The 27,091-nt window shown below is 41.0% G+C and overlaps 1 protein-coding gene across 3 annotated transcripts in view; it reads right to left on the reverse strand.

Moving 5' to 3' along the window:
• The window catches only part of CWC27 (CWC27 spliceosome associated cyclophilin), a 113,862-nt gene that overhangs the window by 81,666 nt on the left and 5,105 nt on the right, over positions 1-27,091 (reverse strand). For all 3 annotated transcript variants that reach the window (XR_014517071.1, XM_083465361.1, XM_083465362.1), the window contains exons 4-10: positions 26,652-26,795; positions 25,540-25,638; positions 24,021-24,124; positions 23,698-23,767; positions 22,119-22,198; positions 21,773-21,806; positions 19,769-19,923 (exon numbers count right to left, since the gene is read on the reverse strand). Coding sequence is in view for 2 of the 3 variants with exons in the window: in XM_083465361.1 (XP_083321487.1) it covers positions 19,769-19,923; positions 21,773-21,806; positions 22,119-22,198; positions 23,698-23,767; positions 24,021-24,124; positions 25,540-25,638; positions 26,652-26,795 (686 nt within the window). In the remaining variant the exon portion in view is untranslated. The remainder of the gene's footprint in view (positions 1-19,768; positions 19,924-21,772; positions 21,807-22,118; positions 22,199-23,697; positions 23,768-24,020; positions 24,125-25,539; positions 25,639-26,651; positions 26,796-27,091) is intronic.

The raw sequence follows: 27,091 nt of genomic DNA on the forward strand, positions 1-27,091 counted from the left end.
TGGGACAACTCCCATCATCCCTAGCTAACAGGACCAATGGTCAGGGATGATGAGAATTGTAGTCCCAAAACAGCTGGAGGGCTGAGTTTGGGGATGCCTGGTCCAGACCATCCCCAGCTTTAAATGGCAGAACTTCTGCTAGTAAACATTCTTCAGCATACAGGAAAGGGAGAGCATGCCAGTTGTTAAGTATTAGCAAATCAGTAGCAAAGAGAAAGAAATATAAAAGAAACAGGTGGCATTAAAACAGTAAAGGACGTTATATCATAATCTCATAATGTTAAAGGTAAAGGACCCCTTACAGTTAAGTCCAGTCATGAACGACTCTGGGGTTGCAGTGCTCATCTCGCTTTACTGGCTGAGGGAGCCCACGTTTGTTCGCAGACAGTTTTTCCGGGTCATGTGGCCAGCATGACTAAGCCGCTTCTGGCGAAACCAGAGCAGCGCATGGAAATGCCGTTTACCTTCCCACCGAGGTGGTACCTATTTATCTACTTGCAATTTTGGTGTGCTTTCGAACTGCTAGGTTGGCAGGAGCTGGGACCAAGCAACAGGAGCTCAGCCCATTGCGGGGATTCGAATCACCGACCTTCTGATTGGCAACCCCTAGGCTCAGTGGTTTATGACCACAGCGCCACCCGCATCCCATATAATGATGTTAGGTGCCCACTATTTTCCACTGTGCTTTGAATTCGGCTTCTGAAGACCTGACCATCAGCTGATTGCCTACTTTGCCGTGTGCTTTGACAGATGCTTTGCAGGCAGGAATGACCAGTGGTGCCTGCAAACATGCCTTTGAGCTTTACCAGCTCCACATTCGATGTCATATATGACAGAATGGTCTTGTGAGAACCTAGCAGCTCCCTATCCCTGTTCCATGAATACAATCAACTTCATAGACTGAAGTAAAGAAGCCATACATTATTTATAACAATTCTTTTCTGATAAAGTTAGAAGTTGCCATATACTAGACTGGACTATTTGTCCATCCAGTCTAGTAATATATATTCTGATGGCTAGTAACGCTCAATGTGCTCAGTAGCATCAGCTACTCAGCCAGTAAAGCAACAAGAAGAGTGATTCACTGGTTTTATGCTGAGGACCAACCCTGTTTCCCTGCCTTCAAAATAATTCAAATCAAAATTTAAAAAAGAGAAAAATTAACATTTAAAATGTAAAGTGTAAGAGTACTAAATAAACTGTGAATGATGGGGGGGGGGAAAACCAATATTAATTAACTTAACCTTTATTATTTGCAATGCCTTTGTATGGGAAGCAGACATTATGATTTAAGAATTACAGTTTGAACCAAACAAGCACAACGGGCAGCCAAGCTAGAACATCTAATAATTTTCCCTCAGTAAACTGAGCTCTTTCCTGATCCTTCTGACCTTTCAACAAGTGGTTTAGAGACTATTGGATTATGGCAGTTAGCAAATGACAGGTGCAGTCAATTAACCAAGCAATGACGTAACTGCGACTTCCAGTCTTTAACAAGAGTTTTCTTCGGAAAATGATGCTTTTCCATTCATGAGCTCAGTATGGCTGCTTATCAGTTCAATCCTAAGAAGAACTTCAAAAGCTCTGTACTGCTGATATACTTCTCATTAAAAAGTGATTTTGTTGTAAAATTATCCAACTGTGACTGCGGAATGCTTTGCTATTCTTTAATTTGGAAAGTTGTCAAAACAGTGTGATTTAACTCATTTGGTACCAGGGCATCTAAATCAAAGACAGCAAGTGCCTACAAATTTGCCCTGCAAAGCAAGCCAGGGGAATTAAATGGCAAAGGGGCAATAATAGAAAGAGTATTCGCATTCAGAAATGGAGGAGAAGAATAACTGTTCTTCTAAACTTGTCATGAAACTATCCTGTTGCATGGACAGCGATGGAGTCAAGGACCAGGTTAATGAAGCCATAGGAATCTATCCAAGCGCTAAGATTGAGGATGGAGAAGCTGTTCTCTAGCCCATCTTGCTGTGTACCAGAAAAGAGGCCTTCTCTCTCACGGCACCATGACTGTGGCTGGGTAATATGCCAAGACCACTTTCTTCCTGTTGGGCTTTGAAATCCTTTTTATTCCATCATAATTTTGAAGACTGATTTTATTCTTCTTAAATTTTTGCTTATGTGTTGTATAGTACAGTCATACCTTGGAAGTTGAATGGAATCCGTTCCGGAAGTCTGTCTGACTTCCAAAATGTTCAGAAACCAAAGTGCGGCTTCCGATTGGCTGCAGAAGCCCCGCTGAATGTTTGGGTTCCAAAAATAGTTCGCAAACCGGAACACTCACTTCTGGGTTTGCATGGTTCAGGAGCCAAAACGTTCAAGAACCAAGTTGTTTGAAAACCCAGGTATGACGTATTATAAGGGTGAGCCTTGGGTTGAGGTGCTTCTTACTTCTTGCGCACCTATCCTCCTCTGGTGTAGACTTGAACACCTTATTGTGACATCAGAAGTTTCTCTTAACGGTGGTTTGTTGAGCTGGAAGCGCAGCGGGGTGTTCCCCATTTAAGTGTGGGGCTAGAATGTAACCCCCACATAAATGGGGAATCACCTGTATGTGAGCTGTGTGCCTGAGCTTGTATGCAGGCTAGCTAATGTTCTTGAAGGTTGCCTGAACTTTCCATCCACCAGTCAATTTGCCAGATTAATTATTAAGGAATTAATGCCAGATTGTGGAAAATTAGACAGGATCATAGCTCAGTGGCAGACTGCATGCTCTGCATGCAGAACACCCCAAATTTAAACCATTACTTAAAACAAAACAAAACTTGGGAGATGCCAGAATAAGCAGAAAGCGGCTGCCAGTCATTGTAAAGGTAAAGGGACCCCTGACCGCCAGCCATTGTAGGCAGCATTAATCTAGATAGCGTATTTTTCGCTCTATAACACGCACCAGACCATAACACGCACGTAGTTTTTAGAGGAGGAAAACAAGAAAAAAATATTCTAAACGAAATAGTGGATATATGATTTTTGTGGTTCATGCTGTGGCCACAGACATGTGATCTGACAGTGAGTTTGGAGTAGCCCAATGCAAAAATCCTGAAGATCCATGTGGATCCATGCTTTGTAACCACAGAGGAGGGAAGGAAGGGGAACCATGGATCCTCTGCTCACGACTGCAGCCGATCCCCCCACCACCCGCAGGCATTCGCTCCATAACACGCACAGACATTTCCCCTTACTTTCTAGGAGGAAAAAAGTGAGTGTTATGGTGCAAAAAATACGGTAAGCTTTTCTCAGTCATTGGTCCCCAGATGTTCTTGAACTCCAACTCCAACTCCCATCATCCCTGACAAATGGCCATGCTTTCTAGGAATGATAGGAGTTGTAGTCCAACAACATATAGGGACCCGAAGTTGAGAAAGGCTGTTCTAGATGAACAAATAGTGCGACCTGGTGTAAGGCAAGGTGATGGGCTTAGCTTAGTTTTACTTTTATCTCTGTCACTCACATGAAAGCTGGCTTAAACCAGAAATTTGTCTTTGTACAGCATTTGGCTGTGGTCAATTGCCTAGTGCCAAGTCTAACTTGCACTCTTTGGAACTCTTGCACCTAATGGTTATTTCCTGTTCTCAAAATAATAACTGAAGTTGCCCTGTTACATGGGTTTCCTTTGGGCTATTTGGCTGAGCAATTCCCATTCAAAGCTATTTCAACCTGGCAGCGACTCAGAGTCTGAGAGCAGCTAGAAATACTTGGTCACTTTCAAGCTTCCTGGATCAAGAAAGGGGTGGGGGTGGGGAGTATTAAAAAATTACCAGCCTAGGCAGAGAGGAAAAGCACATGTTTGGGCTATTTGAACTTGTTATTTATTTACTGCAAGAGGACAGGACCCTACCCCAAGGTGCTTACTAGGTATGATTTGACCCCGCAGATAAGGAAGAAAGGAAAGGAAATAGAAGCAAAGCAGTAAACGGGGGGGTGGGGGGGGGTGGGAACGGGACAGAATTCCATAAGGCTGCCCATACTTAGGCTTAGTTACAATCTAGGTTGTGCCGAAAGCTTCATGGGAAAGGTGTGAATGGAAGAAAATGAAGAGGCAGCATCTAGAGATCTCAAAAGCATTAGAAAGGGTGCTAGAAAGAAATAAAGAATTCCTGATCAAATGCTGGTGAGCAAGCTCAGCTCTTGCTTTAGCCTGTTCTTTCAGATATGGGTCAGAGGCTTTGACCATTTGCTATACTGAGTTCTTTTGAGGTGCGTGCCCTTAGCAGCCACATTCCAACCACATTTCACCTTGCTGACATCTAGTTCAGGGGATGGGAGAAGCACTGATGTGCGGACACAATTTTCCCTATCACTAAAACATATATGGAGCTACTGCTGCACTATCTTGGTGCAATATCTAACTACTGGCCCCACTCTTACCTTGAGCCAGAGATCCCACTCCTGTACTCCAACCAGCACCTCTTAAATCAGGGGTGATCAACTGTGGGCCTACAGATGATGTTGGACTTCAACTCCCATAATCCCTGACCGTTGGGCCATTGTCAGGGACTAGCGAGATGATGAGGAGTGTTATGAGGTACCAGCTGGGGGACCCCCAAGGGAAGCCACAGAGGAGGAAGGCTCAGAGTCCAGGGATTGTTGGTGGGACAACAACAAGGGAGGGAGAAGGGGGAGGTGGGAGGAGTGGTTGGATGCTGAAGAAGCAACGGGCTTTAGTGAGCAAGGACAGCCCGTGGCAGGGAGCAGCTCAGACAAAAGACTACAGGAGAATCCCAGGAGTTTGCAACACGTTCCCCTCCCCCCTTGACTTCACGGACATGAAGGGTGATGCATATGGCAGAACAGAGATTACAGGTGCCCTGTAGTTTGAGGATGTTTAGGAAACATCCAGGAGAGAAGGAGACCTAGAGGAAGTAGAGGGCTAGGACTGTTCTGGCAACTGCTCAATAGGGGCAAGTCCTGTTGGAAAGTATTGCTGAGCTGTATGCCGTTTTCTTGAAAAAATAATTAACTACACTGCCAAATTCTGCATTTTGTGTACTTATCTGCATCTGAACCAGCCCTGACAACCATGCTGGTTGGGATGATGAAAGTTCAAGTAACAATATCTGGAGAGCCACAGGTTCTCCATTTATGCCTCAAACACTGACTGATGCCCACTAATGGATTATAGCCAATACCACTTTCCTTATATTTTCAGCTAAAGCATGGCCACTAGTTCTGCCGAGTCCTATATTTCATCCTGCTTAAATTTATGTGCCTGACTAGGAACTGATATAATCCCCCTCAAACAACGGTGCTGACAACCAGAGCACAAATATATTTAGGTTATTTATCATACTAAATCTGCTGTGCATTCAAAAAGCATAAGAGCAAAACTAAGGGCCGGAGGCAACTCATTAAAACAGTCATATGCTCCTGGTGGTTTGAATGAATATACAGCGCTTTGCATCTTGGCACAGATACAAAGATTAACCAAATAAAAAAGCCCTCTTCACATTTATGTGCTTCTGCCCATAGCTAAAGGTGCAAAAAACTCCAAAAAAACTTCCATGTTAACTCAACTCCACTGAAACAGGAGCAAGGAGGAGGATAAAAGTTTGGCACTTAAGAAATGCACGCAAGGACCCTTTACTAAATCCTTCCAGATATACTACAGAAACTGAATGTACAGCTAAACAATCAAGAGCATTGTGGTGCTTTGAAATGATATATTTTCCCTCCATATGGCATTAACAATCTACTGCATAATAAGGATTACACATTCTCACCTTCTACCATGCTAGCTGCATTTTCACGGGTAAGCTAAGTATCCTTTTTTTCCAGGTGACTAGACAAGTGCACGCACAAATTTCACTTTAAAAGTGCACTGGCTTTTGCCAAGTAGCAGCAGGATGAAATATACCACTGTAACAATCAGGCCTTTGTCTCAGGCCAAGACTATACCTATTAACATGCTTTGAAGCTGAGCCAATAAAAATCTCAATGCTGGGATACAGTTTTTGCGCCTAAACAATCTGTGCTTGTGTTTAATATACTATAGTCTCTTTTCAAGGTCCTGTCAATCATGCACTCTACATGAAGAGCATGGCTGAGATTCCCCACTGCCCAATAATGGGGGGCAGGGGGGGAGACAGACAAATGTACAGTACTGTGAAAGAATAAATCATGCAATTAAGTTAATATTCATGGACAAAGTATAGTCATGTCGTTTAGCAAGCAGCTAAATGGGGGCCAGGAGGAGATATTTCTTCAAAACTTGTACAGTATGTTTTTGAAATAAAGGATTCCTGGAACAATGTGATATTTCATAGGGAACTGACTCAGCCGCTGAAAAGGTATAGCATGTCTAAAGAGCAACTTTGACCATCGGAAGTCAACTCTCTTCTGCCGCCCCCCCCCCCGTCACTCCTACTCTCCCAGATGTTCAGGAACATAAGGCACTCAAGTTAATGTGTAGCAGACGCTAGAGCCGTAACAAGGGGAAGTGGATGAGTTTTGGAGGGTAAAGCAAACATCACAACTGTTCCCTTTTCCTAATGAAGTATGCTTCACCACGCAGTAAAACACAGGTGTTCCTTCCACACACCATAATCAAACCAAAACTGCTAACAAAAATGTGAGCTTAATGGCAGCATCATTACGACATGCTAGAAAGGTCCTGGAGCAACTAAAGCAGGGGAAAATAAGCTTGCAGGAAAGCAGTTAGATGGCTAAATATTTGTAATGCAGTACAGATACTTCCTTTATTGAATCCTCTTGTACCCTGCTCTTCCTTTAAAGAGCACAGAATGACCTACATGTGGTTTTCACGTTGTCTCTCCTCTAGGCAACGCTCAAAGCCTGACTCACTCAACTTCAGTAGCAGAACGGCACCATGTGCCTTGAGGTCAACCGCAATGGTAATCCCCAAGTTTTTACCTGTTTCTACTTATGAGTCAGACACAAACATTCTGAGCTACTTTCAGCCTGACAGAATACTGATGTCTATTTCTCCAATGAACAGATGCAAAATCTTTCCAACCTTATGATGAAAAGAGTGATGTGAGCAAACATATGAACCTTGTTTTTGTTTATGCCATCAATTTTTACCCCATGTTTTGACAAGCCTCAGGTGCCTTGTAACATTAAAAATAATAGAATCAAAACTGTAGTTCCTTTAAACCAACATCATAAAAACCTAACCACATCACCTTAGCTGGTCTCAAAAGCTTTGATCAAGAGAAACACTGCATTTCAAACTCTTTCCCAGGTCATGCTATAGTCTTGAGACAACAACTAAAAAAACTACTGATCTTTGGCTCAATCTAAACATTAGTCCATCTGAGAGCTCTGGGCTGCAATTCTCAAAATAAATTACATGGACACTGAAATAATGAATGTAAAGGGTTAAACAGAAAGGGTAGGGGAAGAGCCTACGAGAATCTGGAACTCAAATAACCCAGCATCCCCTCTTTTTATTTACTCTAGTTGTATGTTAATCTTTTCCCCTTTCTCCTTTTGTCCATCTTATTTGTCAGTGCTTCAGGCTGGGGATTATCCTCCTGTCCTGTATTTGTACAGTGGCTAGCAAAACAATGTGCCCTTCAGCCCCTTGGTGCCATCACAATACGATAATGAATACTGCATCTAATTGATTCTGGAGGACAACACAGGAAGCATGGCCCAGAGCAAAGCCTGAGTCTCCCTCACAACACACCACAGTATAAATAACAACCCACTGGTTAATACAGAGTTCCACAATCTCAATCTTCTCAGGCAACTAATTCAGAATTTAAAGATTAGTTAAATCTCACCTTCAACACCAAACAAGAGAGTTAACTTACACATTATCCCAAAGTGTACATGCACAATGCAGTACTTTATAGGTAATAAAGCAAAATTTCTATGAGCAATGAAACACAAGAGGATCCCAAGCAATCTAGAAACACTGAAGAGAAAAACTACTATTTTAGAGCTGCAAAACAGACAATTTTGCCATGGACCATGAATGAGACTGGCCTATTGAACTCATGTGGATCTTCCATAGACATCTGTGTGGCCACTGAGATAATAGAAAACTGCTCTGATCTAGCAAGGCTCCTCCAGTGTTACAATATTAATAACATACATTTCTGGAGAAAATTTCAATGCAGGATATGCACAATATCCTGCGTTTAAAATACAGCAAGCCCGCAACTTATGTTATGTGCTGGGGATCATGCCTAAAGCCAAAATGGTGGATGCAATTGCCAAAGTCATTTTTCCTAAACAGCGTACAGGGGGGAGCTTCAAAAAGTATCTACATGGTGCTCAGAGAATAACTTGCACCTAAATATTAGTAAGGGAAAGGAGATGGTGTTGGACAGTGTTTAAAAGCTATTATGCCCTGCTTGGCACCACTAAATAAGCCACAGACTAAGGATGAATGAAATATGTTTGAAGAATGTAAAAATTCCAGTTCTTCAAATCAGGCACACATGCACCCAAGGTGTCCCAACCTCAGCTCCACCTTAGAGGAAATAGCAAAAAAAAAACCCCAACCCACTGAGCCCACAGACCTGTGCTGCTGGGTTAGAGCAGTAAGTTTTATATGACTAGTTTCATATCTGATAGCACTGTATCTCACATCAGATGAAATGTACTCATGAAAGCTTATGCCATAAAAAAAAATCTTGTCGGCCACAAGACTCTTTGCTGATAACTGCTCAGAATCTCTAAGGCCGTATCAATACATAGCATTTAAATAGGGCTGCCATACGTCCAGAATTTCAGCCCTCTTAAACAGTGCTTGGGTGGGAATTGCCTAAATGTCCAAGAAAATCCAGACAACCCATGTTGGAAGTGTAGTTTTATTACTGTTCTAACCAGCTTGCGGAGACTATCAGAGGTCACAAAGAGAAAGGAAAAATATATGAAAATAACAACAAGAGATGTGGGAAAATAATAAGAAAGGACTGGATAGTACTGTGAACATCATAAGGTTAGATTTGTGGACATTAAAACAGCAGTAAGAAGCAAGAAGTTGATTAGATCCCTTTGGAACTTGAAATATGGGTACCCCCAACAAAAATTTAAAATTCGGCTGTGTAATTTGGAATTTATAATTTATGTAATTTGGTTTGATTTGATGTGATTGGTCGGTTAATTAAAAAAAATTATTCTTAAAAAAAAAGGAAGTGTAGTTTTATTTTCCTCAAAAAAAGCTCAACAACTTTTGTGTCCAGATTTTCATGTTTTGAAATATGGCAACCCTAATTTAAAGTAGTTTATGCTTAAAGGTAAAGGGACCCCTGACCGTTAGGTCCAGTTGTGGATGACTCTGGGGTTGCGGCGCTCATCTGGCTTTACTTGCCGAGGAAGCCGGCGTACAGCTTGTGGGTCATGTGGCCAGCATGACTAAGCCGCTTCTGGCGAACCAGAGCAGCGCACGGAAACGCCATTTACCTTCCCGCCAGAGTGATACCTATTTATCTACTTACACTTTGAAATCCTTTCAAACTGCTAGGTTGGCAGGAGAGTTTATGCTTAACATAGCTATAATTCCCAGCACCCTTAACAACCCAAAGTGCCCAGAATTCTTTGTGGGAAGCTATGTGCTTCAAATGTAGAATGTGAATGTGACCTAAATCTAATGAGTCCTAGATGCCTTGTTTTCAAAGGAATACATATCTTCAGGAACAGGGCAAGTGAAACGTAATGGGGTTTCCAGCCTCAGATACTGAACAACAGAAGTTAAACTCTGGATATAGTACTATATGTGTTTGGCTGGAAGTAAGCTCTACTAAACACAGTGGGGTTTATTTCTGAGTAAATATGTACAGGATTACACTGCACAATTCCTTTTAAATGTTGTTGCTTCATTAGTGAGGTTGCTGTGTCTAATTTGGATGTTCCCACATGGATAAACAAAAGTCTAAAATGGATCTAAACACAAACAAAACTGGTCTTTTAGCATTTGCAAAAATATAATTTGAAGAAGTCAGCCAGTCAAACAAACAAACAAACAAACAAACAAACAAAAGACAACAGGCCATTAAAAAAAAAAAAAAGATATTTGGTGAGCTAAATGGACCCAGCCCTGACTCAGTGTAAGGCAGCTACCCAGTGCTTTTTTCTGGGGGGGACGCATACCCCTAAAATTTTTGTGACTCTAATTTTGGCCTCATTGAGGGGCAGTATTTCAATATGAGTAGGAAAATGAGAGTGCCTATAAACATTTTTTTTTTAGAAAAAAAAGCACTGTAGCTACCTATAATCCTATCTCAGGCACTTTGAAGAAACTCTGTTCCTTGAGGGGGAAGATTCCAGACCCTCAAAGTGTCCCTATTTTACAGGGACTTCCCTGATTTAGAGAAGCTGTCCTGGTTTCCGATTTGATCCCGGAATGTCCCACTTTTCCTTAGGATGTCCCTATGTGGGAGGGTATGGAGTTATCCGACTGCTGAGCCAAGGAGATAAGTAATGATACAACCTTTAGAAGACATTTGAAAGCAGGGGAGGTTTTTTTTAATGTTTAATGTGTAATTATGTTTTTATATATGTTGGAAGCTGCCCAGAGCGGCTGGGGCAACCCAGTAAGTTGTGTGGGGTATAAATAGTAAAATTGTCATTATGAAATGGGACGTCCCTATTTTCAAATGTTGGAGAGTATGAGATTCGTATGTGATCAAGTAGTCACAGGGAACACTAATCAACAAAATATATTGTTGGAACAAAGGGCTCCATCTCCACAAAAACAGGGTAATAGGCCTCAGTGAATGTATGAACCGGGATATCATCTTTATACCACAGCTGCCTAACAATTCAGAACCACCCATTAAGAAAAAAGACTGAAATTGCTGACCAATTAGCCCGCTGAGCTTCCAGAAAGAGAAGGTTATACATGACAACAGCAAATACCACATACAGATGCAGTAATGGCCACGTTTCAAATTTTGAAAGAAATTGAAATAATAAACATTTTGAAAGCACAGCTAGTGACTTCACACAGAGTAAACTGGGGAAAACACTGTCATATTTTATAAATATAATCAGCCCACCAACATGAGTGAGGTAAAATACAAATTGGGTTACGCAGGATAATCCCTGCTAACAAGATTAAATATGCTAGTCCCGTCATTTTTCCGTTTATGTTCATGCTTTATCGAACGTAGAAGGGGAAAAATGTATTCATTCATTAATGACTACTGGAAATTAATAGTGCAGCAGAGCAACATGGGAACTTAAAAAAAAAACAAAAAAAAAAACAGAACCCAAACGCTTCGTTGATGGTGATTTGTTGACATAGCCTCCCTTGATGCTGTTCAGATATGATACTTCCCTTCCCATTGGCAGCTTAGCTCGGGTGGTGCAACCCATATCCCACAACTGGGCGCAATATTTGCCCCAGCTCTTGGTGTTAAACAAACGGTATAATGTTCATTGTGCAATTTACTGTATATTTATTGCAACAGTTTATGAATATCATGATTACCAATAAAAAACAAGACTGCCCTGTAAATTGCATTTTTTGTTTGATCAAATAGCAATGTGGGGAAGTGCACAAGATATGGTTTGCACTTGGCATAGTTATGGTTCCTTATGGCATTGCTCCCCCCCACCACTGGCTACTCTTTCTTGATGATGGTGAGATCAAGAACAAGCTGGTACATTTTACTACTGAGAGATCCTGTAGGTATTTGAACATAGGAACTTCCCCAAATGTAGACACTCAACCTACTTTCTCTAGGAATTATCTAGCGACCTGATCTTTACAATATTTTAAACAGGCATTGGAATATTTTTTTGGGGGGGAAGGAATAATCAATTCACCTCAAATTTACTATTTAGCAATAACAGATGGAAAAGCAATAGTGCATTCCTATAGGCTTCAAGTATATGGCATGTTTTGACTTCCAGCAACTCATTTTGTGTGTCTGTTTGAATCAGACTGTTTCAGTGAGCAAGCGCTCCTTACAACTCTTTGAAAACAGTTGCAGGGGAAGGAACAGGGTAATGTGAAAGCACACAGATTTTCACCATTACCATTATCATCTTCACCTTTAACAACAGGGAATTTCTAAAACTTGGGGGATCAGACTGGCAAGAAACCCATGGCTGGGCTTTTGAAACAGAGATCCCACATTTGTGGAAATCTGCTGTGCTATGTCCTTCTTTCTCTGCATTTTTAAAAAAAGGCATCAAATACTTTACTCTTTCAAAGGCTTTTAAATAATAATTTCTGCTTGTTTTATTGACCAATACATTTTTTCTTTTTTAACGTAAGTCATAGTAGTTGGCTTTCTACTATCCTGAATAACGTCATAAGTCTGATTAACTTGTGTCACTATATTGGAATATTTGTGCTATCTATTCTGCTTACGTAGTTTTGGAACCACAATTAGATATACAATTGCATGAAAAAAAATAGTAACAACAACAATAGCAATAGCAGCAGCTCAGAATCAAAATGATGTTATCTTTTATGGGAAGATTTTTACAAGAGACTCTATCTATAATAATTTTAGCACCGCAAGACATAGTTGTATTCAAACAGTGAAATGATACTGGGGGGGGGGGGAATTCTCCCTCCCCCACATCTGCATCATTTGTTTACTGTGATTCATGCTTTCAGTTTCCAAAAAACTCCTCCATGAACCAATTAAAGAATGCAGTTTTAAAGGTTGTCTTATAGAAGTGCTAAGATCACAGATATAATTTGATTAGATAATTAGTCACTGAATCAGATATTCATTCATTTCTTAAACAAGACTGAAATGTGAATTAAATGGTGTTCACTACAGAGATATTTTAAACATTATATATATATATATATATATATATATATATATATATGCGCGCAGTGCACTTAAAATTGCAACATTTTCCAGTTTCTAGATCCTGAATTCATTAATTCTTTAAATCCCATTCCTACACTGGAGAAAAACACAGGTTTAGAGTATCGGGCTATTCGTGTAAACTCTATAGGCAAGTTGCTTTTGACCTTAAAATCTGCTTGTCTTTCAGCCCTGCGAATGGCTGAGAGAAAAAAAAACATCTAGCCCTTTTGACTGCAACCCTGTACACATTCACACAGGCCTAAGTTTTCACTGAACTCAGTGGTGCTTACTTATGAGTAGACATATATTGGATTGCACTGTGTATGCACAGTTCTCTCCATGTGTGGACTTGGCTCTGAATAAAGATTTCCAAAGGAAAATTTGTTTGGAAAGATAAATTTCCATGAAACTTGGCAGATGTTGGAGGGGGACAGAACATAGTATTCACCAGCTGCTGCCACTGAACAGCGGTAGAGGGGGACAGAGTAACATTCATTTATTTTTCAGTCAGAGCGTGTTGCCTAGAAGCAACAGAGGGGCAAGGGATATTGAATGTATTCCAGCGAAGACACAACTGCTCCATGCTGCTTTTAATTAACTTTAAACAAAATATAAATAAATGATCATTTCACTAAACCTTTCCGAGATGGTGAAGTAAGTGTGTGAAATAACAAAAGCTAAGGAGACAGCCATTGCTTAAAAAAGAATGCATTTTTATTTCTTAATGCATTGCTCAAACCAAAATAGCCTAAAAACAAACAAAAACTGCGACTTTAAAATGAGTGAGGGCCTTTTAAGAAAACTGGTCCCTGCCTATTAATGGACCAATTAAAATGTTGCAATCCTACTTTACAAACCTTTGAAGAAACACAATATTGTGTAGGCTGGCCACAGTCTTACAAAATATTGTCATAAACTGTAAAGCCTTTATTTTATCATCTGTTGTTAGCAATCACCACCTCCCTGCTCTTACATACTTCAGCTGAGCTTAGGGACTGCCATATCAACAAACAGCAGAAGAATCAAGCCAGGGTCTATCCATAAATTTGTGGCATGTGAGCTCCACCTACAGGGCAAAGGCTTGAATGAAACTTTTAATGATCGATTAAAAGAGAAGAGTGTGGGATTTGCTTTAATGACCCCTGGAAAGACTTTTGTTGAAATGCACTGGCAAGCATTACAAGATCGACGACTACATTCTAGCACCAACTTGAGGCTTATGTCTTCCTTTACTTTGCAGGGGTTTTCCACCCTGCCCAATGTGGTAGGTTTGGCTGGCAACTGTTCCAAGGTCACCCAGCAAGCTTCATGGCTAAGTAGTTACAAACCCAGATTTCCCCAATTCCAGTCCAACACTCTATTACTATTGTACTCAAGACTCTTTACAAAGACCACACTTCGGCACAATGCTAAGCCACAAACCATGGTTAAGTAAATTGAGTCTGTGCATGAACTGCGCGCTTGTGCATGCAGCTTGAGTGCTCCCCCCTCCAGTTCCCCATTTCCTCCAGTGCAGAAACAAACCATGGAGGGGCTAGTATAGCAGTACATCTGAACCAGCACTTGTGGTTTATTTCTCTCAAACGCATGCAACTGGGAACAAACCATAGCTTCCGAGCAGTGCTGGATTTACGTATAAGCTAAACAAGCTATAGCTTAGGGCCCCACTCTCTTGGGGGCCCCCCAAAAAATTAAAGGAAAAAACCTGGATGTATATTTCCAAAATATAAGATAAAAAACAAATAAAATGGCTTTAGATACCTATTAGGTCCATAAATTACCATATAGCATATATTCAACACAAAAAACAGCGACAATTTGTTGTTGACAAAGGACAGCTGGACATATAAAGGGCCCCATTACCTTCAGTAGCTTAGGGCCTCATCAAACCTAAATCCGCCCCTGCTTCTGATCTGCCTTGGCTGAAGTAAAACAAACCACAAGTGCTATTTCAGACATAAACGCTAGAAAAGTTTAGGATTTGTTTCCCTGCCGGAAGAATGGAAGAGGAGGAAAGTAGGGCAACTTGCATTGCATACCGAAACACATATGCAGGTACATTTGCTTATCCGTGGTAGAGGGCTTAGCACTGTGCCCAAGCAATCCCCAAAACTCCAGTGCTGACACATCAGAATTAGGGTGGCTTCTTGTGTTAAATTTTGTACTTGGGGAGGATAACCAAGAACAAAATAGATTTGTGTACTAGGCTGGGTGGCAAACCGAAGCACAAGTGTCCCATGAAGATCGTACTGAAGTGAGCATCCAATTCTTGGTGTTTGCTGCTTCCAAGGTGCTTCAAACAAAAAAGAAATAGTTCACCTACTTATGAGACCTTCAATGTAAGACATGGAGTACAGTGGTACCTTGGTTTAAGAACAACCCTGTTTACAAACTATTTGGTTTACGAACTCCGCAAAATTGGAAGAAGTGTCGCGGTTTGCGAACTTTACCTCAGTCTAAGAACGGAAGCCGAACAGTGGAAGGGCACTGGTGGCGGGAGGCCTCATTAAGGAAAGCACGCCTCGGTTTAAGAATGGTTTCCGTTTAAGAACAAACTTCAGGAACAGATTAAGTTCGTAAACCGAGGTACCACTGTATGTCTTTTCTGTACTAGAACGAAACAAGCAGTTGCCCTGAAACTCACAATTCTTAGCAGTGTAGAACGGCTCCCTCATGAACAGTCGGAAGCAAACAGCAGTTGTTTTATTTTGTGCGTTTGATTTGCACAGGGTCTGACCATTGCACCAGACTTGCTGTTAAGTGCCATCTTAAATATAAGCTGCTATTCCACATAAAGTACTTAACATTTCAACACTTGCTGATCTAACTTTCAGATGAAATGAAAAATTTGATAGCTATCAGATGTTTGACAAAACATTCCCTGAACCTCCCACTGAAGTCATACACCATGGATTCCATTCTGTGGCTGTTGACACCCCAGACCTATGATTCACTGCATGCTTTGATCAACGCAGGCTTGAATCAGCATCCTTGAAACTCTCTCTGGGGAATGTGCTGCATCGCCAGCTTCCAGCACATCTGTATAAAGCAAGAGTCATCTTGAAATAAGATGACATGGAGTTCAGTTTCCAATTACTAAATGAAGTCTGTAGTACGCTGTGACAGGCTTTTCCAAGCATAACAGATACTTCAGTGGCTTGCATAATTAATTATATAAGCTGATAACTATGGCTTATTTGACTAACCCACAATATTTAACGAAGGCACTGTGGAAAGGAGGGCACATTAATAAATTAGATACAAATAAGTGAAATGTTTTAGAGGAAGATTTGAGTGCTGCTACTTTAAAACCAGGTCCTACGCAGCCAGAAGTAGATTCTTCAGAGCTTATTCATTTGATTTCAAGAATGGTCAAACTGCTTGGCAAAACACATTAAATTTTTGTTTTGGTGGAATCAACAGATCCCTATTGAATTCGTAACTCCGAGCCTCTGAGCCTAGTGAAAGGACTGGGAGTTCGAAGGGAGAAATTCTACTGAAACTAATAAGGGGTGGGGGGATGGGACACGATCATCTTATTGAATAGAAGACCATTGTGAATGCCATGTTAGAACAGGAGAATACAGAAATAGTAAAATGTATATTTCTTCTATTTTAAAAGTTTGTCTGCTGATGAAACATGTCCAGGAAAAAAGTGACTTAAAAAATTTTATTAAAAAGAAATTTAGAAGGAGTGGATAAATATTTTGACTCTCAGCCTGTGATTTTACTTTTCGTAGAAAAGCTACTGCTTCCCTGTAAATTATGAGTACTTTGATTTTTATATCTTTGATTACATATACACACACTCCAGTGTATACATAATTGCATTGCCACTGCTTAGGGGGCTAATACAGTTTTCAAATGAAACAGAACTCACTGCTAATATCTAAGAAGTGACATTAAGAACTGCATCAATTGCTTTTATCACACCATACTTTTGAGATTAGAAACACTGATTTTCAAAAGATTTAAAGAAGTGGTATTTAGGCTGTAGCATACCAAATGCTGAAATTAAACTCCTAGGAAGAACTATACTAAATTTAATTAACAACAACAAAAATAACAACTAAAATAGACTAGGTAAACTTAGAAAGAGAAAATGACTGAGGTACATACAATACAACGTATCTTAATAAACTGTGTGGCCATGCAACAGATACCTTAAGTATTAAAGCCAAATTGGAACCGAGAGCACATTTAAATAGATCACATATGGTCTAAAAGTTTTGAATTATGGTGCTGGAGGAGACTCTTGAGAGTCCCATGGACTGCAAGAAGATCAAACCTATCCATTCTTAAGGAAATCAGCCCTGAGTGCTCACTGGAAGGACAGATCGTGAAGCTGAGGCTTCAATACTTTGGCCACCTCATGAGAAGAGAAGACTCCCTGGAAAAGACCCTGATGTTGGGAAAGGAGGAGGGGAGGAGGGGGACGACAGAGATGGTTGGATAGTGTCTTCGAAGCTACAAACATGAGCCTGACCAAACTGCGGGAGGCAGTGGAAGACAGAAGTGCCTGGCGTGCTCTGGTCCATGGGGTCACGAAGAGTCGGACACGACTAAACGACTAAACAACAACAACATGGTCTAAAAGAACTAGCAGATGTCAAAATAGTGTTTAAAAAACAAAAACAAAATTGCTCTTATGGCAAAACGACACATGACATTCCAGTCACATGTTCTTGGATTTATTTTTTATTTTTTACCCAAACTCAATCACTGCATATTTTTCCTAGTCCAAAATATTCCTAGCCTGCCCCAGCGCTCACGTGTATTGTTTCAGGTGGCTGTTAAAACCATGGCAGTTTAAAAAGGTTTTTTGGCTGATCCTTTTTCTGGTATACAGTATTGCTGATGTTCTTGCTTTAGTAGCTCTTTAGGAAGTAATTATTGTAATTTATATAGGGTTGTGCTAATCATGCTGGTTTTCTGACTGGGTCAGATATAGGGATTGTGTGGTTTGGGATCTATTAGGTAGGCTGTAAGTTCTTTTTAAAAATAAAAACACTCACCAAAAAACAAAAGTTAGAAACAGAGCACTGTCTCAAGTACAGCTGTATAAAAATGGTGGATGTGCAATGCTGTGAAAAGCATATTGCATCTGTGATTACTATGGAAGTGTACAAGTTAGTATTTATTGTCTAGTCAAAAGCTAGAGACTATGGTCTGGGTTCACCAGAACGTGAAAGATCTTAGCAAAGCTGGAACAAACAAAAAGAAAACACTGTGATATTCCTTGAGTAAGAGAGGCATTGAATCAAAAACTCATAACGATTCAAAGATGCCACAAAAGGGTGTTACCTGCCCTTCACAAAATTTTGCAAAGAGAAATCACTAGTAGGAAATGTCATAAGTAGGAAACATTTTGATTATTTGTTGAACTGTGCTAAGTGTTATGGTCGTGCGAGAAGAGCTTGGGCCTGTGCATGCTGTACATTTCTGCTTAGTACAGTGGTACCTCGGGTTACATGCACTTCAGGTTACAGACGCTTCAGGTTACAGACTCCGCTAACCCAGAAATAGTACTTCAGGTTAAGAACTTTGCTTCAGGATGAGAACAGAAATCGTGCTCCGGATGCACAGCGGCAGCGGGAGGCCCCATTAGCTAAAGTGGTGCTTCAGGTTAAGAACAGTTTCAGGTTAAGAACAGACCTCCGGGACGAATTAAGTACTTAACCCGAGGTACCACTGTATATGCTTTAACACTGTGAAGGTTTCTCAACAGTCAGAGAAATGGACAGACTTCTGCAAACACTCCTCTGGCTTCCAGGGCAAGGTATGTGGATTACCCCTATAAGCACCCATGTACAACAGGTTAGTATTACCACATGCCAGGCATGGACTCTTGCACTGACGCAGCTGGGTCCCAGGTGGGCCCATTCAATCTGTCCAAAAGCTTCGCACACTAAGCACACAAAGATGGTAACCATTACTAATTAAAAAGCACCACCCTAACCAGCTCTACCAATAAGATACCTTGTGTCAGTGCACAACTACACGGCAAATGGTACATCGAAGGTATATCCTGGGAGTTTCTTAGCTGTGGCGCTAACTCATGAATCTGGGCCCACTTCTATAATCAGCTAATAGCTTATAAAATATGATAAAACATAAGCCAAGCATATGACATTATGATAATACTCTTTATACACACAAGGTTAATAAGCACTTTGCTACTGAGGTCAGAAACACCCAGGTTTTGCTTATTACTTCATAGTAACAACTACAGTGGTACCTCGGGTTACGAACTTAATTCGTTCTGGAGGTCTGTTCTTAACCTGAAACTGTTCTTAACCTGAGGTACCACTTTAGCTAATGGGGCCTCCTCCTGCTGCTGCGCCACTGCTGCACGATTTCTGTTCTCATCCTGAAGCAAAGTTCTTAACCCAAGGTAATATTTCTGGTTAGCGGAGTCTGTAATCTGAAGCGTATGTAACCCAAAGTATCACTGTATCCAGAAAAATTAAAATGTATGCTTGCAAATGAGATCTGCAACCAAGTGTTGTAGTGTGGCGTGCTCTCTGTTCAGAATTCCAGCCTCTCCATTTCATTTTTCCTCTCCCACTCTAGATTTCCACCCGTTCCCCACTCCAACAATCAGCATTCCACAGCCAATGAGCATGCTCAGTCCTCACTGGGGTCATTATTGCCCCTCACCCTGGGCTGTGTTTCTTCTCCTGAGTAGTTTTTGTACTTCTGCAAACTGCAGTGTTCCCACAAGCCTGCTGATATATCCTTTTTGGTGCAGGCTTGACACTGGTTTGGCTACTTCAGCAATATCACTCACAGTATACATATATGCTGAAGCTAATCAAAAGCTTTCTATGGTAGGGGCAGAGAGAAGAATGAAAATATGAAGAGATGCTCCTCTAAAAATGTTAACCAAAAAAATCACCTGAGGAACGAACTTAAGATCAATTTACTCAGCATTTTATTTAAGTGTCAATGGTGGAATATTTGAAAACGTTACTTTACTACAGTCAAGCTCAAAATAATGCATTACCCACCTGCGGCTACTTTTCTTCTCCGTTTCCTTCTCTTTAGTTGGTTTTTGAGCTGCTAGATCAGCATCTTTCTTTAACTTCTTCACAATGCGTTCTTTCATTTGATACTTCTCATCACTATCAATTTCTTCATCTTCCTCACCATATGCACCCTCTTCCTGCCAAGCAAATAGGCTGGTTTGATAAAATATCCGTTCACTGCTCTTCATACACATGACACCTTCAGTTCCTCACAGGAAGAGTATTTCAAAGACAATAGACATTGGAGAACACAACTGTCTAAAACAATGTGATAGTTACATGAAGAAAAGAGATTTCTAATCATTTTAAGCTCTCCTCAAGAAGTAGTTAAAACTCCTGTTCTATATTATTATTATTATTACTACTACTACTACTACTACTATTATTATTAATTATTGTTATTATTAATTATTGTTGTTATTCTATAATTTCTCCAAGGGGCTAGAGGTAGCAAATGAGTACATGGTTTCACCATCTCCCCATTTTATTCTCCCAATAACCCTGTGAGGCAGGTTAGGCTGATAGTGATTGGCTAAAGGTCACCCAGTGAGCTTCATGGAGCAGTGAGTATTCGAGCCCTGGTCTCCTAGGATCTAGTAAAACCACTACACTCCAGTTTTTTTAATGTGACAGAATATGGTTTCCTCTTCTCCAGCATACTCGAACCAAGCTGGTTCAAAGCAGCATTTTTCTTTCATTTTCCACATCACTATCACCTCATCTTATTCCTCAGCACTGTGCAGATATCCAGATTACAGTATATACAAAGTTGGAGAGCGGGATTGTACCCGTGCACCATCCCACTCAACGTCTGTGAGGTATAATTTATGCCTGTGGCCCATATGCAAAAGGGGAGCCCACTGCTCAAAGGCCAAATCCACAGGACCTATACACCACAAGATCTAGATGTGAAGGACCTACATTCACAGAGGCCTCTCCGGACCAGTATTTGGTTTTTGATGGTCATTTATGTAACATTTCATTGGTGCGTTAGTAATGAATTTATAGAGAACTTGTACGCACAGCATTCTGCTTTATTTGTTGTTCGGCAATGCTTCCCCAATGTTATCACTGTCTGGAGGGGCACTCTTATGCTAGAACAAAACAAAAGCCGGATAAAAGAACACCAACAACCCCAAAATATCTGTGATATGAAAAGTTAACAGGTTTTCAGTAGGAAGCTACAGGACATCTGTCATAGATGCTTTAGTTGAGATTCCTGCCTTGCAGGGGGTTGGACTGGATGACCCTCAGGGTCCCTTCAAACTCTACAATTCTATGACATGCACCAACTGGAAACGATGCTGTATGCCTGCCCTGTAACTTTTGAAGGCGCGAACAGTATTGAAAGCCCTGCTAATATAACGAGCCTAGGCTCCAATACTTTGGCCACCTCATGAGAAGAGAAGACTCCCTGGAAAAGACCCTGATGTTGGGAAAGACTGAGGGCACAAGGAGAAGGGGATGACAGAGGACGAGATGGTTGGACAGTGTTCTCGAAGCTACCAGCATGAGTTTGACCAAGCAGCAGGAGGCAGTGGAAGACAGGAGTGCCTGACGTGCTCTGGTCCATGGGGTCACGAAGAGTCGGACACGACTAAACAACAACTATAATGAGCACAAATTAACATGAATGCACAATAAAAAGGACACCTGGAGGTCCATCTCATCAGAGTGAGTGGCAAAGCATTAGAGGGATGGGACAGCACAGCCCCCATTCTTCACTATGTGTAAAATTTGAGCATCTGTATACGGTTCTTCTCCACTGGGTAATTTTAGTTTAAACCATTTTTGTGCTGTGTACTTCACATGGACTCAAAGCAGCAAACGTCAACAGAAGGTGCTTGTTTTGACCTAAAGGAATCACCCACACCCAGAACCACTGTCCTGGTGGCAACATGTATAAGCTTCAGTGTGTGACTTTCCTGAGAATATTACAACTTCACAGCAAAATGGGCTCCCTATTGAAGTAGAAATGCTACTCACCTCATCCGAGATATCACTGTCATCTGCTTTTTCACTGAAAGGAAATGCAACTTATGTAAGTAGATTCTTCTCTAACGTTACTTGAATTAGCTTAATGAAATAAAAATTGAATTTAAAAGTACACAGGTAGAGATGCAAACTTTTTTTAAAAAAACACACATTGAGTTCCACACATCTACATATGTACCTTGCATACCAAGCAGGGGCAGAAAAACAGTCTAGGGATAGCCCTCTAGATCTAAAAAGCAAGAGTTAGGCAAGGGGACAGGTAGTTGTGAGTTTACGGTAAAGAGATCCCGCCTCCCCCAAGTTGACATAGCTGCTGATTAGCAAGTAGTATATTAACCTTTCAATGGCAGGTACTGAGCTCAGATGCGGATCGTCTTTCAGCAAGTCGTGACTGCTTTTGCTTTTTCCTTTCATATTCTAAAAAAGAAGATGATGATGAGATGCAGAACACTGAGTAGGGGGGTGGAAAGGGGTCAGGGGGAGAGGAATCACTGTTTTAACCTCACACAAGCTAACTGAAAAAATATAGCATCACTCTCCTGTAAAACACATTTGTTCTTATCCTAAGAGGGCTTATAACAATTAATAAAAATCATACCATAACCAAAATACAAAAGATTAAAATCAAAACAGAATGACAGCAGTTAAATAATTTTCCAATATTGTTCATTACAAATGTGCCCTGAAATGAAACAATTGTGATGTGCTGCTTAAAAAACTGCAGTAAACTAGCAATGTAAACTCCCTCCCTCTGCTGGGGAGCAAGTTCCACAGTCTTGGTGCCACCACCAAGAAGGTCTTACCACACTTAAGTCACCACCTCAGACAGAGAGGGGGACATAAAACAAAGTTTCCCTACATGAGCTAAGGCAGAGATGCACAACCTTGTAGCCTTACAGATGTAGATGGACACTAGCTCCAGTCAACCCCAGTCAGTACAGCCAAGAGTCAGGGGTGATGGGAACTGGGACTACAACACCTCGAGTGCCACAAATTCCCTATCCCTGAACTAAATATATAAATGTGATCATGTAGAAAAAAAGTGGTTTGTAGGTATCAGGTACTAGACCACGCTGTGCTTATGGGGGGGTCATATTCAGTATAATCAGCACTTTGCATTGAGGCAGAAAACCAATCAAGAGCCAGTTGTGAAGGACCAATTCTCTAGCAGGAAAGTATTACAATAATACCTTTATAAGGATGCATGGTAAGCACATCCATCTCTATATTCATGTTTTATCTGAACTTGGCAGTGTCTTGTATCAAGAGTGATATGTTGGTTCACAAAGCTGTACCAAAGGGGTGGGGAACCTTCAGCTTGCAGGCCAAACGTGGCCTGCCAGGGGTTCAAAGTAGGCCTGAGAGACAGTTTCCCCTGAACCACCCCACCTGCCCCACACTTGATGACATATGTAACATTAGATATGGGGCAGGTAGAGATGTGGCAGGCAATGCATCTTAAAGTGCGCTCCCCATGGGGCAAAGGAAGCAGGCTTTGGCTCAACTGCTCATCATCCACAGGGGAACTTGCACATGGAGCTGATGCCTGCAGAAAGAAAGCTAGACCCAAAGCATCCAGGACTGGTTGTGTGTGGAGGAACTGCAGGAAGGCGGCTTTGAGTGATGGGTAGTTATCTGCCAGCCCTGCATGGTGCTCTGAAGTCCCAGCACCTGGACTTCAAAGCACCCAATACCTGATGTCATGGTCATGTCAGGTGAACTGTTATGTGGACAGTCTTGCTCACCCGTCAAATCTGGCCCACAAGGCTGGGTTTGATAAGTATCTGGCCTACAGAGGCGAAAAGGCTCCCCACCCCTGCTCTGTAAGGTGAAGGTTCCAAGAGGAAAGTTAGTTATTCACAAATATAAACAAGCAAAGAAGCGTCCAAAAATGTATCGTTAGCCTGTATCTATACCTGGCTAACTCTGTTGACTTCTACTTCTTCCTCTTCAGCTTCTTCTCCAAATGAAAGCAAGTTAAAATTCCTTAAAAACAAAAAAAAGGGGGGAGGGGGACAGTATTAACTTATATAGATTGTTTTCCTAGAAATGACATTACAGAATACTTTTGAACAAAATATCCCATTCAAAAGGACTAAAATGTATAGAGCTTTATTGCTTTAACTTCACAGGGTAATAAATAAGGGTTTGATTATTCAGTGGCGATATATAAATAGATCTTAGTTTTTCTTCACCATGCTAATATTGAGTTTGTGGAACCATCATAGGCTATAATTACTTTGTGCCCTTGGATTTTGCCTTCTTCGCTTCTTCAGCTGGTTTCTCATTCGTCAGCTTTTTACTGGTTCTTGGAATTATGTCATCAAAAGGATTAAATAAAACCTAGAAGAAAAATATTTCAGAAACCCTCTTTTAGGACTTCCCATTGTGATAAGTAATCCTGATTTTAAAACCATCCAATATCTGCAGTCAAACAGACAGTGAAGAATTACAACTCCAAGAGTTACAATGTACAAAACCACCACACACCAAGACCCAGTTTGCACCATGTTTCAGCCTAACATGCATGAGCTGGAACGAGCCCGAGGAAATCTCACACTGGATCAGATGCAGAACGCTGTGGCATGAGGGAGAGAACGCATGTTCCCAGCTTTGCTGCCTGCAAGCTTAACTTCCAAACCCTTCACCAGCCTAGGACCCTAAACCCACTACATGGTCATCATCAGTTCAGGCCCTGCTCTGTAGAACCTTCACTAATTGTTCCACAATTCTTGCACGACTCCCTGAATGAGTTCGGAAATTAAATCTCTCTGATGGCATTCAGACAGTTTCATCTACCGTACTTTTCTGTGTATAAGACTACGGTTTTTTCTTTTAAAATCGTGCTTAAAAATGGGGGTCGTCTTATACAAGGGTAGTGAACAGGGTGAACGTTTGATTGGTTGCTGCCCTGGCTGTTAGCGGCTATTGTGCGTGTTATTGGTAGCTGCATCAATGGGTGGTGTTGATTGGCTGATGCTGCAGCAATTGGGCGGGTGATTGGCAGCTTCTGCCGGCGAGGGGAGAGACTACAGGCAGATTGGGTGAGCGATTTTCGGCAACCCCCTCCCCCCAGAAAAGCGCAACAAATCTTGGGAACCCTCTGCAAGAGAAACTCAACAACTTTGTGCCATCTCCCGTTTTCTTAAGTTTGAGTCCCCCAAAATAGACGGAAAAGTACGGTATTCTGTATTGCCTTTGGCAGTAAAAATGAGTCGCACTGCCATGGGCTACAGCCTGCATTAGCAGCCTATGGATTTTTGTGGAATTGTGCTGAAATTGATTTCTTAATTATTGCCTTTTATGCTTTGTGTAATTTTAAGTATTTTATGGTTATAAAAGCTCCTTTGGCCTTAGCAAAAGCTGCAAAAAACACAAATACGTGTCAGTCTTACAACCTTTGGCAACTGACGTAGTTTAATATGACCCTAAATTTTACTCAGAGTAGACATACTGAAATTAATAGACCCAACTTAATCATGTTCATCAATTTCAATAGGTCTGCTCTAATTAAAACATAGCTGAATACCACACATAGTCAATTCCAAAACTGCAGGTATTAAATATATGGCTTTTAAAATGATATTACAAATAGCAGACACAGATGCATATTAATAGGCTAAAATAACTGTATAAAGTACTCATTCTGATCTCTGCTTTGAGATAAACAAAGATACGAATAAATTACATTTAATTGTAATGGTTTGAAGGCAATGAAAATATATATTTTAATCCATTTTAGACAACATTAAACCTACCTCAGTACTTTTTATTTTATGTGGGTTGAGTGGTCTTTCATCTGCATCTGTTTCAACCTCTGTAAGTCGTAACATGTTATATATGGTATCTCCAGTAATCTGTCAAATTAGAAGAGGGTTTTTTAAAGCTTAAATTATTTTCAAAGTACATTCTGGATAGTTTTAGAAAGATTGTATGTTTTCTGTTAAAAAGTCATCATCAGTTTGACAGCACATAAAATGAATTTATACTTTAGATCAATGTAGCCTTTTTCCACAGTGAGAAATGCAATCGGAAAAGGTGCAGTTTACAAACATACGGGTATCCCACGCCTGACGTAAGAGATATATATGCTAGGGCTAAGCCAAAACAAATGCATTTAATGGGAGGATCTGTTCCCTGCCTTGCAGGCCTTTTTCCACATAGCCTAGCAGGGTGGGGCCCTGACTGACTCCAGCTACAAAAGCTGAGGCTGCTGAACACTCTTGGGTTGGGATATTGTTTACAGGGGTTTGTTGCTGTTGTTGATATTCATTTTTAGTATCTTAATTTTTAGATCGTATGATTTATATGGACATTGTTGAATCTGGATGTGTATCTTTTAGAAGTGTTTTATTTATTGCTTATGACTGCTTTTGTTATGTTAACCCTTTCATGCTGTCAGCTGCCTTGAACATGGCTTTAACTATGGAAACAAAGCGTACAAATAAAATTACCGTATTTTTTGCTCTATAAGACTCACTTTTCCCTCCTAAAAAGTAAGGGGAAATGTGTGTGCGTCTTATGGAGCGAATGCAGGCTGCGCAGCTATCCCAGAAGCCAGAACAGCAAGAGGGATTGCTGCTTTCACTGCGCAGCAATCCCTCTTGCTGTTCTGGCTTCTGAGATTCAGAATATTTTTTTTCTTGTTTTCCTCCTCCAAAAACTAGGTGTGTCTTGTGGTCTGGTGCATCTTATAGAGCAAAAAATATGGTATTGTGATGAGGGTATCCAAACACCTAGCCCTCCCGCTCATCAGAGACTGCATTTGATGAGTTCTGACAGCTCTTGGTGGATTTTCTTTGCCAAGGTTGCCCCCACAACCAAATTCAGGCAGACAAATAACGGGGCTTGGGACAGAAGTCTTTCAGACCTTTCCAAAGATGGTGTGCTTGTTGTTAAGTTCATCTGCCCGAGCCAAAGTAAAGAAGAACTGGCTGCCATTATCGTGAGGCCCGGCGTTTGCCATGGCAACCAGTCCCCGCCGAATAAAGCGCAACCGTGAGTGGAATTCATCCTGCAAATTAAAGAGGAAGAGCAATTAGTGCACAAGTTTAATCTGCTCTTGTTTATTCCACAGCTTGTCCGTTGATGCACCTCTGGAACACGATATCAAAAACACTGCTTACCACCAAATCCCAAAGCAATAATCACTTTCATTATCGACAACAGCTTATCTTCCATGAAAAAACTAGACATCATTAATTAACACAGTAAAAAAGTCCCAATTTTAAGGAGCTGTGATATAGATAAAAGTGGTGTCTTTTGGAAGTTACATCTGAAGTAACAAGTTCAAGAGGGTCTATCTGAGCT

Source organism: Podarcis liolepis (assembly GCF_965112155.1).
Source record: "Podarcis liolepis genome assembly, chromosome: 11".
NCBI lineage: Eukaryota > Metazoa > Chordata > Lepidosauria > Squamata > Lacertidae > Podarcis > Podarcis liolepis.